Genomic DNA, 17,539 nt, shown 5'->3' with positions numbered 1-17,539 from the left:
GAAATTATGAGAATCTGAGTATTATCTATAAGTAAATATAGCTTTACCTGTGTTTTTTTTTACAAGACATTCTCAATAGAAATCTATCAAATAAAACTCTTAAACTTTTACACTTAAAAACTAACTTAAATTTCTATCTATATACACAAATTTACATACATTTGCATACAGGTAATACATACATTGTTGCAAGAAAACCTTTACACAAAGTCATTTAATTACCAAAATTTGCACTAAAATTTTGCACTATAAACTTTTCACCAAAATGATCGCACTAATCACCTTTCTTCATTGCATTGGTTGTATGTTCAAATTAACAGTCTATTTACAAAGCAATTTACAAATGTACAAAGCAAAGGTTTAGTTTATAGGTAGAGGAGCTATCTTTGTCACTGATCGCAAATAAGTCCCCTTGGCTGTTCTTATCTCTACCACCCTAACCTTGGAGTCATTTCCTGGAATTGTTCTCACAATTCTTGCCATTGGCCATTGTAAAGGAGGGACATTGTCCTCCTTAACAAGAACAAGCATGTTTTCTGTTAAATTCGGCACACTATGATGCCATTTAGGCCTCGTTTGTAAAGAATTTAAGTAATCTTTATGCCACTTTTTCCAGAAATCCTGCTTGATCTTGGTACACAATTGCCAAAACTTTAAACGATTGTCAGGAATCTGTGTTAAGTTGACTTCTGGGAAGCTTGTAATTGGCTCCCCTATAAGAAAGTGTCCTGGAGTTAAATACGAAAGATCTGAAGGATCTGAAGACAACTGAGTAATGGGTCTAGAATTCAAAACACCCTCTACTTCCACCAACACTGTATTAAATTCTTCATAGGTTAAGAGCGTGTTACCCACTATTCTTTTTAGATGGTATTTTGTACATCTAACCCCACTCTCCCATAATCCTCCAAATACTGGGCTATAGCTTGGAATAAACTTAAAATCAATCTGTTGATTAGCAGAATAATCAATGATTGTGTTTTGGTAATCTTGACTGCGCTGTATATTATAGAGCTCTTTCAGTTCATTTTTTGCGCCAATAAATGATCCACCATTATCACAATAGATCTTAGAACTTTTACCTCTTCTACTAAAGAATCGTTTAAGTGCAGCTAAAAACGTTTGTGTTGATAGATCTGATAATAATTCAAGGTGAATTGCTTTCACAGCAAAGCACACAAAAACCGCAACATAGCCTTTAGATATCAGGCTCTTTCTAATTCGCGATTGTTTTATCTGAATAGGACCAAAAAAATCTATTCCTACGTTTTTAAAAACTCTATTTGAATTTACCCTATCTGTAGGCAGTGAGCCCATTAACTGGTTAGCCACTTGACCTTTAAGTCTAAAGCATATGACACAATTAAAAATGTTCTTTTTAATTTCATTATGTGCACTAATAAGCCAATATTTCAAATGTAGGCTACTTAAAATTTGTTTCAGGCCAGCATGACATAACCGTATATGTTCACGCCTTATAATAAGATTAGTAACATGGCTATTTTTTGGCAAAATTATGGGGTGCTTTCAAGGGCGTCGCCAGAGAGGGGCAGGGGGGGGCAGCTGCCCCCCCCTAGAGGTTAACGTGCTCTCCGGTCACCCTGATATTTAAAACGATAACTATATCGTGCTGTACTACTTATCTATGACTTTGAGCGAAGAACTTCCGAAAGCAGCGGCAACACTGGTTCGCGAATGAAATCCTCTCCACTTCTCGACCTTCAGCGGATGAACGGAACGGGAACGGACCTGTTTTAGTTTTGTTACAGCCGCTTTCGCGTAGATATAAGTGAAGTGTGATTGATTTAAACGTGGTATTTGTGCCTTGTGGGATTTGTCTTACGTTACATTTTTTCAGTTGCAGTTTAACTTAAATACATGGATATCAGGAAGTTTTTTGGTAAGTATGGTATATATGTATATATATGTATTATATATGTATTTGCCGTATTCGGTGTATATGTATGTTGAATATATAGGAGGCAAAAAAATATCCTTCGGTCGGGAGGGAGATAAAAACAGGGGGATGGGTAGGTTTGTGAGAGCCCAAGGTATAAATTCAATTTATTTTTTCTTTGCAGAAACTTTGAAAAGAAAAAAACCTGAAGAAAGAAGTGAGAGTGACAGTAGTGGTAGTGACAGCGATGGACAAACTAGTCATAAAAAAGGGACGACAACAGCAGATTCTAATCTTCAGAATTTTGATAAAATCACCAGCAGTGTGATCAGTGCTAGTGCACGTTCTTGCAATAGTTCTGTGACTTCGCCTAAGCCAAGTTGCTCCAAAGGTATGGTTTTATTGGTCGGAGTTAAAGGATTAACGGTCGCATGAATTTTCACTCTCGGCAAAAAAAGGGGGTTTGGTTTATATGTCTGTCTGTGCATCTGTCCGTATCTAAAGGTACGTTTTTACAGCGTTCATCGCCGAAAGATCGTCGCTGAAGCTAAGCGGTGATTGCGGTGTACTGCTTGTGTGGTACTTGTACTGGCGTGTTTCGTTGTTTCAGAGTTTTTTATTTGAGAGATTTTTAGCAGTTTGTGAAGTGAAGCTTGTTTTTATAAGTATGTCTCATTTAATAATTTCCTAATAAATGGTTGTTTATCACAATATTGTGATATAAGAAGTATCCTTCTTTTTGTTTTCTTTTAAATATTGCATGTTTTTCTAATCTTGGAGCACTTTACATTTCTAACATTTCTTCGTCCTCTATTTCCTCTGCTAGCAGCTATTTTACAAATAATCCAGTAAATTACGCTCCAGTAAAAACGTACCTTAAGCAAGCACAAGACGCAGCTACGTTCTATTCTTATTTCTCTCAGTAAGAAATAAGAAATAATATATGTATTTATTACAGATTTGGATGATGAGGTAGATGTGGATTCAACAATAGATGATAGCAATGAAAATGACGTCGGTCGATTTGTAGGTCGAGTTGCGACTTTATCAACCGAGCGGAAAAAAGAATTACTTGAAAACTGTTGGATACCACCTAAACAGTACGACTTTGCCCAAGATGCCCAGCATCAGCATCTAAAAAGAAAATTCAATCATTCCTGGTTGCAAATGTACTCACCATGGTTAGCATACTCCCGCCAACAAAAAGGAGCTTTTTGTAAATTCTGTACACTATTTCCACCCAATCTGAGCTCCGTTAGAGGTGTTTTAGGTTCATTCATTATAAGGCCGTTTTGTAAATTCAAAGATATTCATGAATATTGCAGAAAACACGCAGATACTCACTTTCATAAGACTGCATTGGAAGCAGCTAGGTTATTTCTTGCGAATATGCCGGTGGATGTGCAAATTAACAAATACTCTCAGGAAAGTCTTGAAAAAAATCGGAAAATTATAAGATCGATTATTTCCTGCATTGCTTTTTGCGGATCCCAAGACCTAGCATTAAGAGGGGCAAACTATGGTGATGGAATTCTGGAAGGTTTGTATAAGATGCGGATTGACGCAGGAGACACGACTTTAAAAAACCATCTTGAGTGTGGAAAAAAGAATGCAAGTTACCGATCAGTGGATATCCAGAATCAGATTATCAGTATTTGTGGAGATGTTATTAAGGCGGCTATAATCAAGAATGTGAAGAAATCGGAAGCATATAGTATCTTAGCAGATGAAACAGCGGATATATCTGGTAAGGAACAGCTCTCAGTTGGCATAAGATATTTTGATGAGGAAACCAGAAACATTGAAGAAGTATTCCTCGGATTTGCTGAGCTTACAGCTTTGGACGCAAAATCGATCGCCACGGCAATAGACGAATTTCTGACAAAAGAGGATCTCGATCCAGATAAATGCGTTGGTTTGGGATTCGACGGTTGTTCTACGATGTCTGGAAAAGAAGGTGGCGTTCAGGCTATTTTGCGTAAAAAATACAATAAAGCACTATTTTTTCATTGCTCGTCACATAAGCTCAACCTGGTTATCAATGACCTGAACGCTCTGCCTGACATCCGGAATACAGTTGGGACCATCAAAGATATAATTACATTTTTTCGTGAATCGGTTCTAAGAAGAAAATTAGTAGCCAATATTGCCAAGTTGTGCGAAACAAGATGGAGCGAGAAATACAAGAGCATCAGAGTTTTTAAAGAGAATTTTTGTGCTATAATGGAGGCACTAGAAACCCTGTCTCGAGATGGCAATAATGCGACAAGGAAACGTGCATATCAGCTCCATGCTGCAGCTTCCAAAGTTTCGTTTGTTTTTAGCCTTGTGTTGATAGCCAAATATTCCGCTCTTTTAGAACCCACTGTAAACGTGCTCCAATCAGTCTCTTTGGATGCGGTTCAGGCATCCCAGCATATTGGTCGTATTTTAAACCTAATCAAAAATCACCGTGAACAACCCGAAAAAGTTACAGAAGAAATTTTCAGAGATGCCACTACTATTGCGGAAAAAATTGGATTGGCGGAAGATATGAATTCAATACCCCGTACTGCTGAAAGACAACAACACCGTAGCAACCACACGGCAAAAAGCCCCTCAGAATTTTGGCGTAGGTCCATAACAATTCCTTATTTGGACTCAATTATAAATTCCCTTCAAATAAGGTTTTCTGAAGAAAATAGACCATCATTTACTTTAACAAAACTACATCCTGCGCAAATGAAAAACATTTCTTTGGAAGAACTTGAAGAAGGTTGCGAGGAATTCAAAAATTTTTACGGTCTTACAAATATTAAAAATGAGATAGAGCTTTGGAAAAAAATATGGGAGGAAAAACCAGAATCTATCAAACTGAGTATGAGTGTTGTGGAAATCCTTAAGGAAACGGAAGATTTTTTTCCTGAAATTAAGAAGGCTTTGAAAATCCTTGTTGCTTTACCTTGTACGACTTGTACAGTTGAAAGGTCATTTAGTAGCCTTAGGAGAATCAAAACCTGGTTGAGGAGCACCATGTCTGAAGCTCGACTCAATGGCCTCGCTATGATGAGTGTACACAGGCAACATATTTTCAAAAACTTAAACGATTTCGTCAACAAAGTGACCAACGAATTCGCAAAGAACCCTAGAAGATTATGTTTTAATTGATTTTATATATAGATATTTTGTTAGTTTTCTATTTTTTTTATTAAAACATTTCTTTTTTGATATTTCTCTTTTATGGTGCCCCCCCCTAGCTTACCGGCTGGCGACGCCCTTGGGTGCTTTTGATCAAAAGCAATATTTGCATTGTGCAACCTCCCCCCCACACGAATCAAGCCCTCACTATCCATGAATGGATGTAAATTTTTTAAATTGGATTTAATGTTTTCTTTTTTATTTAATAACTTGATTTCATTGGAAAACTTTTGATATTGCTCACTTTTTATGATTATTTTTAAAGCTGTGTCGAATTCTTCAACAGTTAAATTCCCATATTTTTTGTTGTTTTTATTACTTACGTTGTAAGCAAATCTCAAAATGTATGCAGTCACTCGTTGTAATCTACACAAATTAGAAAAGTCTGTGAAAAAAGTTTTCGATTCTTGAACATTTACAACCATTACTTTTTTCTTTTGTTCTGGAAGAGGTCCTTTCAATTGAGGAATTTTGGACAAATTCAATGAGATGTCATTATTTTTTACAAAATCTGGTCCTGTAAACCAAATTGAATCCAACTTCAAGTCTAGTGGGGACACTCCTCTGCTCAGACAATCCGCAGGATTTTGTTTTGATGGAACATAACCCCATTTAAAATCCCTCGTTAAACTTTGGATTTTAGTTATTCTATTAGCAACATAGGGATTTAAATTAATTGGGTCATTTTTTATCCATGCTAATACAATATTCGAGTCAGAATATAAATATACTTTTGAAACTTCATTTTTCAATAACAGAAAAATTTTATTAATCAGGTTACTCAGTAAAAGAGCACTATTTAACTCAAGGCGAGGAATGGAGAGTTTTTTGTTGATTGGTGCAATTCGTGACTTCGAACACAAAAGATTAATATGAATTTTTTCATCTTTTATAGTCTGTGTATATATTACTGCACCATAGGCATAAATACTAGAGTCACAAAATCCAATAAGAGATATACTAGATGCCCCTGTGAACTTTAAATTCCTTGGTAAAATAATTTTTTCCATTTGAGCAAGCTCACTGGAAAATTTTTTCCATAAATCTAATAACTCATCAGAAACTACTTCATCCCATTTTAATTTAGCTAACCATAGTTTCTGCATTATTAGTTTGGATTCTACTAAAATAGGTCCACAAATACCCATTGGATCCCAAAGTTTTGAAATAGCACTAAGGATTTGCCTTTTTGTGACACATGTTTCAAAATTAGTTCTTGGCACTGAGATTTCAAAATTATCTGTTCTAACATTGTACTCAAGTCCAAGTGCTTTAATAACAAAATTGTTTTGAGAGAAATCCCTCGAGAAATCCTTATCATCCAAATGTTGCAGATGAGTGGGAATTTCTTTTAGAATTGTTTCTGAATTTGATGACCATTTATGCAATTTGAATGATCCTAGGTTTAAAATTGAAATTAGTTGCCTTTGAGTTTCAATGGCATCTTCTAAAGAATTGCTTGAACAAAAGACATCATCAACATATGTGTTCTTCAAAAGCACCTCAGCACCTAAAGGATATTGATATTGAAAGTTCTTTGCTAACTCAACAAGACAACGAGTGGCCAGGAATGGAGAACTGCGAAGACCATACGTAACTGTTAACAACTGTATAATTTTTAATGGCATACTTGGATGTTCTCTCCAAAGAATGTTTAAAAGAGATGTATGCTTGGGATCAATCATGATCATTCTATACATTTTTTCTATATCAGCTAACAATGTATAATCAAACTTACGAAAAGAAATTAATATGTCGAACAGCTCTGGCTGTACTACTGCTCCATTAAACATACATTCATTCAGACTTATACCTCTCTTGGATTTTAAACTTCCATCAAACACAACTCTGACCTTAGTAGTTTTCTTATCTTGTCTTATAACTGCATGATGACTCAGAAAATAATTACTTGGATTGTTAACATCAATTTCACCCAAATTCAGAATTTTTGCATGGCCTAAGGCCACATATTCATCAATGAACTGTTTGTATGACCCAAACAATTCAGGATTAACGTGAAGTCTCTTTTCTAGATTTAAAAATCTACTGTGTGCTACTGAAAAAGTATCACCAATATTCAAGCTTTCAGCATTTTTCTTTAAAGGCAATTCTACTTGAAAACGATTATTTATTCTACACACTGAATTCCTAAAACTTTGCTCACAAGCAGCTTGATCGTTATCATACTCCACTATGACTTGTGGTACTCGCTCACACTCCCAAAATTTTGAAATTATATTTTCTAGATTTGAACTAACATCTACGCTACTGGTGTTATTTTGTATACACAAGCTGACTGCATTATTGCACATAAATTTATTTTTTACCACCTCAGGAATTTCTCCACTGACAACATAACCCAAAAATGTGTTTTGCAATACTAAATTGTTACAACCTAACTTTATAGTACCAGTAAGCAATATGCTAAAGAAAATATTAGCCCCTAACAAAACGTCGATAGTTCCAGGAGTATTAAATGCATTATCTGACAACTGCACGGTACTAGGGATAAGCTTACTACTTTCAAATTGCAAATGTGGTAACATACATGTAATATTGTCTATAATATGGCAAGTAACTTCCATACTAAAATTATAAATACATGACTCAATTTTTATTGTAACCGATTCTGTGATACTTTTGGCACCATTTGTGACACCTACCAAAGTCATTTGTGAAGCATCAATACTATGCCCTAACTGTTTTGCCAACTGTTGTGTTATAAGAGACACTTCTGACCCAGAATCAATAAGTCCTCTGACTATTGAATATTGATTGTCTTTTGTTTTGACTCTAAATTTTACTGTTGGTAAAAGCACTGTGGTATTGGGGATTCTTCCTACTAACCCTACCTTATGTTGCACTACATTATTAGTATTGCACAAAATAGAATTGTGCTCTGAACTAGAACAAATTTGACATTTAAATTTAAATCTACATTTGCCTGAATGAGCATTTAGGCACACTATACATATTTTGTTTTTTAAAATGAAATCTGATTTATAGCTTTCCAATTTAAAGTTTTGACATTGGTATAGCTTATGGCCAAGAGTAAGACAAAACTTACATTTTTTGTCACTTTTATTATTTACAGTAACATGAGAAACTTTTACTTTTTGTCGACTGACATTATCAGCTGCTGTTGTGACTGACTCCAAAGCTAAGGCCCTATTTTCTAGATATTGCAAGAACTCATTAAGGGTTGATAACTTGGAATTGTCTCTGTCAAGTTGAAAACATTTATTAGTGTGTGAATCCAGTTTTCTAGAAAGCAAACATACCAACAGAGAATTCCAAGCATCAGTTGGTTCGCCTAGATTTTTCAGAGCAGTCACTTGCTGTTTTATAAGAGAAACAAATTCTCTTAGACTAGAACTAGTCCCCTTTACTACTGGTGGCATATCTAAAATTTTATAGATGTGACTACTTACCAATAATGCTTCATTGTTGTATCTTTCATCCAACAATTTTAAAGCCTCTTTGTATGACTCATCAGTTAGCTCTAAATTGCTTATTAAAGCCAAAGCTTCACCTTTTAGATACGATCTCAAATAAAACAGCTTCTCTACCTCAGATAAACATTTGTTTTTGTGAATTATAGCTAAAAATAGATTTTGAAATGGTTTATAATCATCTAAGTTTACACCATTAAACGCAGGAATATTAACGTAAGGCAACCTTGTCGAAGGCATACCCTGACTCCAATCTGAATTTCTGCTCTTGTCACAATCTACACCTGGTGTCTTAGCCTGACCTAAATTCGATTTGGAAATTAAAACATTAATTTTAGATTGTACATTATAGTACAACTCCTCAAAAGACTCAATTTGGTCTTGATCTTTCTTATCGAATGTTTTAATTTCCGCATCAATATCTGAATACTTAATTAAGAGATCATCAGATTTTTCTCGTCTTACAATAAGTTGTTGGCTCACTATATCTGTGATATCACCATCATTTTGTTGACAAACAAACTCGTTTATTCTAGCCAAAGAGCGTCTATATTGATCTCTTTTACCTTTTAAAATTGTTAGTTCTTGTTTGGAACTCATTGTTAAACTTTTCTTCACAACACAATATTTGAGATTTTTTATTCAGACGTTATAGCTGAAATGTGTCGGTTCTAGTTTACTGAATGGGTAGACGGATTACGGATATGAAATTTATACCAATGAATTCTGTTTCACTTACTGATAATTGTACAATAATTTTTTATTGGGGGCGGGCGTTACTTTTCATGTAATTGCAATTTAAAATATGTCTTATTTTTAAAAATCGCCGCCATTTTCCGCCATTATATACCATGAAACAACGAGAAACGACAGGAATGACAACCGTTTTATAAACGCAAGAAGGAGAATCCTAACAGTGTTGCCATAGTTATATAAAATATGTTTTCTTATGAAAATTACAATTTTTCAATTCTTAAATATGTCATTTTACTTATTCTGACGCATTTTTAACACAAAATGACTGCTTTATTACAAGGGTCAGGTTAGTTCTGGTTAGGTTTCGTTACGTTAGGTTAGATTACATCAAGTTTATTAATATTATAGTGATTTATGATTATATTTTAATAAATAAATTCTGTGGGATTCCCAGAATACACTTTCAAGGTTGGAATGAAATTTTATGTATTTCATGGTTATGTACTGTCACTGATTTCGGGAAACCATGTTGCCATGTGAATGACAAAAGATAATTTCACATGAAAACATCGATTTTTGTCCATTTAAGCGTACCATTGATTTGGAATATTTATGCAAACCTCTAAATTTGGCAACTGTTTTTGAAAAATTGGTAGATGCATGCATTGACGCATTTTTTAAACAGTTTATTGTTAGTTTTTAGTTTGTTAGGTCGGTTGTTTGTGCTGCGCCCTGGATTTGGGCGTTGTCTGTTGCATCATATACAAATTTGTGAAAGTGAAGTTAGTTTATCGGGTGGGTTGTGATTGCGCTCAGCGGTCAAATACCTCCTGCGGTTCTCTCAATATAATACCCGTAAGTTAGGTTTGGACCGAAGGGTTAGGCCTTCCTCCTTTCAGACCGCCTGCGCCCAATTGCAATCTGCCCAGTTTATCGTTAAATAAAGGTGAAGTGAGACTAAATGGTGTGTAGGTGTTACGAAAGTAAATTTAAGTACAATTAAGGTGTGGCTTTAATACCTATATTCACAAAGAAAAGGCCTCTTTCGAAGCTAGTAAACTGCAGGCAGAGGAAATAAATATGTTGGTGGCAACTTTTATTACATTTAAAGCCACGAATTTGGCTTTGGACTCTCAAATTGCATCGATCTATAGCTGTTTTGTAAGTAATTTTTATTAAATTTTTAAATCTTTAAAAGGTTAAAACTGGCAACACTGTCAAATTTGACCTCTCGGCGCCTGTCCGCCATATTGTTTTGAAATATGACAAAAAAAATATTATTTTAACCAATATTACGTATTTTTTCATAATTTCATTGTAAAAATCAGTTATATGTATTATGTTTCAATTACTTATATTTTATTAAGACATTCTATATACTTTTGTATCCTTTTCACGTAAATTTTTTTTGGCTACTATTACATTTTTTGATTTTTTTCAAATATTTCTTGATTTTTGGGCACTTTTACCAGTTTCCCCCAAAGAAAACAGTAAAATGTCTGCTTTTTTCCACTTTTCAGGCTAAGTCCATAAAAAAATTGGCATTTTCAAGGTCTACCCTTAGAGTAAATTTTTACCAAATCCAATTCTGACTGAATTGCGTATGGATCTAAATCCCCAATTATTTTCAGCTTCAATAAATATCTAGAACAATAAAAGAAATAATGTTATTGCTTGCAAAATTCATCATTATTGATAAAAATATCGGGGCAAAATGAACAGTAAAAAAAATTGTTTCGCCTACCTTTCTCGCAACATCTGGAGTTTCCAATAATAATTTCCTTAAATAATCAGTTTGCATTGTGGTAAAGTTTATAAAGTTCGCAAAAACAGGAAACGAAATCCAAATGAATCCAAAATACGACGATAAACAATGAAAAATTATTGAAAAATAGATACAAACATAACCCCTTTGTTAGTTTGTGTGCCAACCAGAGGTCACGTGGTTTGGATTGCCTAATATGGAAGTGCTATAGGTTTAGAAGTTTTTAAATACTTTTGCATATTATGATGGGTATATAAAATGGAGAATTATGGACAAATGACACCATTGCAGAATCTTCAGACAGTAGTTGAAGTGCTGTATAATCAATCACAAATTGCCTCAAGAATAATTGTTATTGAAAGAATATTTGGTATTTTATGAAGAAAAGATTCCCAATATTAATATGTGAAATGAGATGCAAGTTACCTTTGGTTTGAAGAATAATATCGGCTTGTATACTTTTACATAATATTGCAGTTGTTAATAGAGAAAATATTGAAATACTGGAAAAGGAGGATGCTGTTAGTTAATCAAACAAGCTGTGGCAGTACCTACATTTTCAACCAGGAGCAAATCTAGTGCAACTAAATTTTGTGTGTGTTTGTTTTAAAAGATTATTCTCCATTTAACTCGAGCCTAAATGGTTCCCACATAACAATTTCATGTTCTTGGTAGATTCGATATTCAATATTCGATAAAGGTTTATTCCAAGACTAAACTTTTATGAATATTCTAAGTAACTATGTACATGAATGTGTTCAGTATATTTGGTCCGAGGATATTCTTTGAAGTATATGCAAAAAACATGAAATTTAGAATGTTTTTATAGTATATACTATGCTTCTACTACACACATACTAAAAAGAATATATTCCGACGAATGTTGGTAGTATAATATGCTTCGAACATGATCAAAAGATCATTGTAATATAGTATAATGTTGATAATTTTATTTTTATTGGACTGCAGTTTGTTAATAAATTTATAAATAAATAGGTATATTATATTGGTGACTGATTTAAGTATTTTATTATTGGCAGTTTATTAATAAATTTATAAATGCATACATGATATTGGTGTTTGATTTTGAGTATCCTTTAAAATTTGTTATATATATATATATATCTCATTCTGTTAAAAGGACTTCCACAACTAGCAAAAATGTATGAACAAAGAAGTTACAGTAGAGCGTCGATTATCCGAACTAATTGGGGGACATGGGCGTTCGGAAAACCGATTTGTTCGGATAATCAAACTACATTGAGATTGTCATACATATTTATCCACAAGTGAATGAAAACCATATTTATATAACTATATTTGTTTATACCTTGATAATGACAAATAGCAATTAAACAATAAAGTGCAGTCTTTGCAACAACATATTTTTGGATACAAAATTGAAGATTTTTAAGTGTTAATTACTAATGCTTGCTCAGTACTCGAGTGCGGGGCACAGGAGTCGGGAGTTCGGATAATCGACGCTCTACTGTATTTTAAAGGACAAAAATAATAATAGAAAAATTAGCTTTATGGTGTTTTATTTATTAATTTTTTTGACAGTATGTTTAAATAAACAAATGCTGATGACACGAAAATGAAAGTGTAAAGGCCCCGTCTCACCATCAAATAATTGACAGTTATTTGATCAAACTTGGCAGTTAGTGACACAAAGTGACAGTTAGTATGTATAGTTTGTGTCACTAGTCAAGTTTGACTGTCAAGTTTGATCAAATAACTGTCAATTATTTGATGGTGAGACGGGGCCTTTAATACATACTTTTGGTTGAAAACTTTATAGATTATGGGCCGGTACTTTCTGTCCCGGTTAAATCTCGGTTAGCTAATCGGGAAAGAAAAGTACCTCTTTGGGCCTCTTGCATTGTAATATCATGTATAATCATAATATCATCATCATTGGCTCCACAACCCATGGTAAGTCTTGTGACCTGTTCCAGAATCAGCTTCCTATCCCTCACCTTGGTTTTCCAATTTCACACTCCTAATCATAATAATAAGTATGATTGTGTTTATGTCTATGCTATGCATATATTTCTGTCCTGATTAAACCTGGTTAGCTAATGGCGGTTTAACCGGGACATAAAGTACCGGCCCTATATCTAATATAATAAAAGATTAAAATTCCAAAAACCTTTGTTTTATTGTATTAACCTGTTTATATTGTTAATATCATAGGTATATTAATGTTACATCTGTTGAATTGAACTGTACTTTCGAATCCCGAATTTTAACAAATCCTAAACTTTTCCACAATTTCTCAAGCATGATATTTGTGCATTCAAATTAAATGAAATTACATCTTATACAGGGTGTCTGCGTAACTTGGAACCATATGGGACACTTTTTTAATATCAATTTTACGAAAAAAAGTCATTCTTTATAAAGTGCTCTGCATAGTCTAAAACCTAAGATGCAATCATCAGATATCAAATTTTGTCAACAGTATACGAGGTATGTCAAAAAATATGAATTTCGCTCAAGAGCAAACTACCTTTATATTTCAAAATATCAAAAATTTTTATTATGAAAAGTTATTTGTAATTAAAAACCATATTCAAATATGCAATAACAGCCTTCTACTTGAAAAAAAAATTCTGAAATTTTCCTAAATTACTGATTCCGAACATCATTTTTATTTATTAGACATGTAGACATAACTCTTTTATTAATAATTTTAGGAAAAAAACTTATTCTTCATAAAAATCTGTGCATGGTCTAAACCTCAAGATGCAACCATCAGTTATCCAAGTTTCTTAATTTTATACGAGGTGTGTCAAATAATATGAATTTAGAAAGAATTTAGAAATTCATATTATTTGACACACCTCATATAAAATAACAAACTTGGATAACTGATGGTTGCATCTTGAGGTTTAGACCATGCACAGATTTTTATGAAGAATAATTTTTTGTTCCGAAAATTATTAATAAAAGAGTTATTACATGTCAAATAGATAAAAATGATGTTCGGAATCTTTTTTTTTTATTTCATTTTATTCTGGCCTTGGTTCAGAACCTTTAGCCACGTAATGTTCGGAATCTGTAATTAAGGAAAATTTCAGAATTTTTTTTTTCAAGTAGAAGGCTGTTATTGCCTATTTGAATATGGTTTTTAATTACAAATAACTTTTCATAATAAAATTTTTTGATATTTTGAAATATAAAGATAGTTTGCTCTTGAGCGAAATTTTGACATACCTCCTATACTGTTGACAAAATTTGATATCTGATGATTGCATCTTAGGTTTTAGACTATGCAGAGCACTTTATAAAGAATGACTTTTTTTCGTAAAATTGATATTAAAAAAGTTTCCCATATGGTTCCAAGTTACGCAGACACCCTGTATATCTATACCTACTAAAATTATTTTTTATTTCTACACAAAAATGTCTAAATTAATTATTAAGAATGTCTATGTGATTCTTGTAATTAACAGTTTAAAATTATATAGCTTCAATAAATGTCCTTTTTTCATATTGATTTGGGTCAAACCATGAATAATCTGTATCTGAGAATAAACTTTTATTTAGGAGTCCTTTTTAATGAATAAAACAGGACATGACATACACATACAACTTGATCCAAAACATAAAATAAAAAATATCCAACTAGAACAAACAACCAAAGCTGTGACAAATATACAAAATACAAGTGAAGTTAGACGCGTTTCTTGTTCTCAACGTAATTTGTCCTTCAAACTATCTCGGAATCGGCAACGTTGGAGTTGAGGACACGCATGCGCAAATTAGGGAGCCGCACTGTATCTTTAGCACGAGCCGTTAAATACCGCTATGAATTCCACGATTTTATTGGTTAGAACTACCCACGTGATATCTGTGTTCGTATTGGTCAGAGAATTAAGCAATAAAGACAAATGACCATCAGCTGTTAGACATCATTATGTGATGGAATTTTTATTTTGATGTAAATAAATATTATTACTGATAATTTGTATAAGCAAAATTATTGTACTGCACCTACAGTGACTCACAGCTTCAATTCTGAAATGATACAGTCGTTACTCAATAAAACTAGCTTGTGTCAGTGACCCAATATAAGAAAAAAAAATTACATACTGACAGTAAGTTACTAACTATAAGTCCTCTAAAATAGCAAAGCTATGTTTTGGGTTTCAAATATACCATACTTAAATAACAATAGTTCTTTAATTATTTTGTGTACGATTTTGATATCAGCTAAAATGATGTAAACTTTTAAAGGAGAATATTAATAAAGAAAACAAAACTCCTTGTTGCTTATTTCTTTGGCTGATAAAAGATTTATTTCTTGCAGTTCAGCTATGTAGGTAGATTATTCTTTTGTAATATCCGTTTAATTGTTTTAGGGTTACCTATTTTTCCAAACTGTGTTTCCACCTCATCTCTCAATTTTGGTGCACTTTTTTGGGATTATTTGCTATTTCTCTGACAATACATCTTAGCTATTAGGACTTTGCAGACGACTGCTCTGAAAAGTTCATTTGATGTTCATCCGTACCATTCTCTCAAGTTGCGCAGCCAAGATATTCTGCATCTCCCTATGCTTCTTTTTCCTTGAATCTTTCCCTGCATAATGAGTTGGAGCAAGTTGTTTTGGCCCATACATGGCAACATTTTTCATACGAATTTCTAGTTACATACAATCTATCTTTTTACGTCATAAGGCCAAACCCAGTTATACCAGGAAATTGGCTCAGGCCATAGCATTATTCTCTACATATAAAAACTTAGGAAAGTGTGTCCTTTTAGGTGACACAATAGATCGAACACAACGAGCCATGTGTATCTTTTTTAGTACACAGTGTTGAGGACAGTGTATATCTAAAAGGATACACTGGCGCTGAGGGTGTTAATTATTGCATATTTGAAACCCAAAACATAGCTTATGCTATTTTAGAAGACTCATACTAACTTACCTACCTTCAGTATGTAAGTTTTTTCTAATAAATATTGAGCGACTGACACAAGCTAGCTTTATTGAGTAGTGACTGCATCATTTAAGCTGTGAGCCCCTGTATATGTTTATCAGTCATGGCCTAGCTACACGTTAAAATTGTTTCGTTATCATTCCCTGCGTTGCTTTCTTCAGCGTGCACACTGATTTTGTACAGCAGCTTTTGTAGCCAATAGTTACTCTTGTTTGTTTTCTAGATTTTTCCTAATCAGGACTTGATTTCTTTTTGGTTTGTTACTAACTCCCTTCTACAATAGAGAGTTTGGGGCTTATTATTCGCTAAAGTGTTGGAATGCTTGTGGGTTTTGATATATGTACCTACTACCACAACTCTCAATACAAACTTTGATCAAACTGATAGTGTGACGACTAGATTTTTATAATTTGAACAAACTGTAGTTGTGACGTCACTTCCTGAGTTTGCTCAAACTGTTTGATCAAATTATTTGATAGTGAAACCACGACTTTAAGAATTTAAGTAACATCAATTTAATTTGCAATAAAAAAGATCATGAAGATTTGAGGATGCTTGTAAATACATACACCCGATTTAGATAATTTAAGTGACAGCAATGTTTAGATTGTTTTGTCAAATATACACATGCAACAAAAAATTTAATAAAAATTTGCATAAAAAAATTGAAGTGTTTTAAAGGTTTCAATATGTAAAAACATTGAACCACAGAAACGGTTTTTCTCCACAAAGGAACAAAAATCGGAGCAACATATTAATAAGTGATACGTTTAAAAATCCAAATGTAAATGAAATTTCAGACTTTTTAAAAGGACGCTAGACACAACATGCCCTATACTTCACAAAATGCCGAAGAAAATCATAATTATTATATAATATAACATATAATTTCCCCTAAATTACTTTTCCCCATATCCAGTACCTATATTAACTTTTATGTAAATTATCTCTTTTTAATTTTCATGCATTTATAATTTAATTTATAAGATATATTCTAGTACTGCCGTGTTTGTATTGAACAACTGAAATAAATTAAAAGAATATTATAACTATACAATAATTGTTTATATTTTTTATGAGATAAAAAGAAATATTTTATGAGACTAGGTAGAGTCTAGAAAGAAGACTAGTAGAAACGAATAAATAGTGTTTTTTAATCAATACCGTTTTTCAATATACATATTGATTTTCTACCACACTTTTATTTCTGTCATAAAAATTGTCAAAGATAAACAAGAAATTAATATTTATCCATCATCCTCAGTCAGCTGACTTGTTTTCTTGAAACGACACTTTGCATACAATATTGGTATTTAAATATCCCGCTCTGTCATTCTTAATCATTTGACCAATACGAACACAGATATCACGTGGGTAGTTCTAACCAATGAAATCTTGGAATTCATAGCGGTATTTAACGCTTCGTATCTTTAGCCGCTCCTGCTGTAGGAAGGACGGTTAATCTCTTTCTTTCTCATGTTAATAAACAAAAACAGAACCAATATGGCAATATGACAGATATTTATTTTTCCCGCTTCCGTATTTTTTGTCTTGTTTATTGTTATTGTTTATGTTCACTAATATGTTTTACATAATATTTCAA

General features: G+C 33.1%; 1 protein-coding gene across 1 annotated transcript; it reads right to left on the bottom strand.

Annotated features, from left to right (window-relative positions):
* Window positions 1–5,333: 5,333 nt before the first annotated feature.
* Window positions 5,334–9,126, bottom strand: LOC126893046 (uncharacterized). The gene is made up of 3 exons (XM_050662986.1): window positions 6,984–9,126; window positions 5,398–6,521; window positions 5,334–5,339 (listed from the first exon to the last, which is right to left on the bottom strand). The coding sequence occupies exons 1-3, from the start codon at window positions 9,124–9,126 to the stop codon at window positions 5,334–5,336; spliced, it is 3,273 nt and encodes a 1,090-aa protein (XP_050518943.1).
* Window positions 9,127–17,539: the final 8,413 nt, after the last annotated feature.

This window comes from Diabrotica virgifera, chromosome 10 (genome assembly GCF_917563875.1).
Source record: "Diabrotica virgifera virgifera chromosome 10, PGI_DIABVI_V3a".
NCBI lineage: Eukaryota > Metazoa > Arthropoda > Insecta > Coleoptera > Chrysomelidae > Diabrotica > Diabrotica virgifera.
Note: the sequence above shows the minus strand (reverse complement) of the source record. Positions and strands in the feature narration are given on the sequence as shown.

What these genes read in the sequence shown, in the direction of transcription:
- LOC126893046 (XM_050662986.1), bottom strand. Translation starts at nt 9,126, where the DNA reads ATGAGTTCCAAACAAGAACTAACAATTTTAAAAGGTAAAAGAGATCAA. An exon ending in AATTGATGTTAACAATCCAA is followed by an intron (nt 6,522 to 6,983) that starts GTAATTATTTTC and finishes GCAATTCTTTAG; the next exon opens with AAGATGCCATTGAAACTCAA.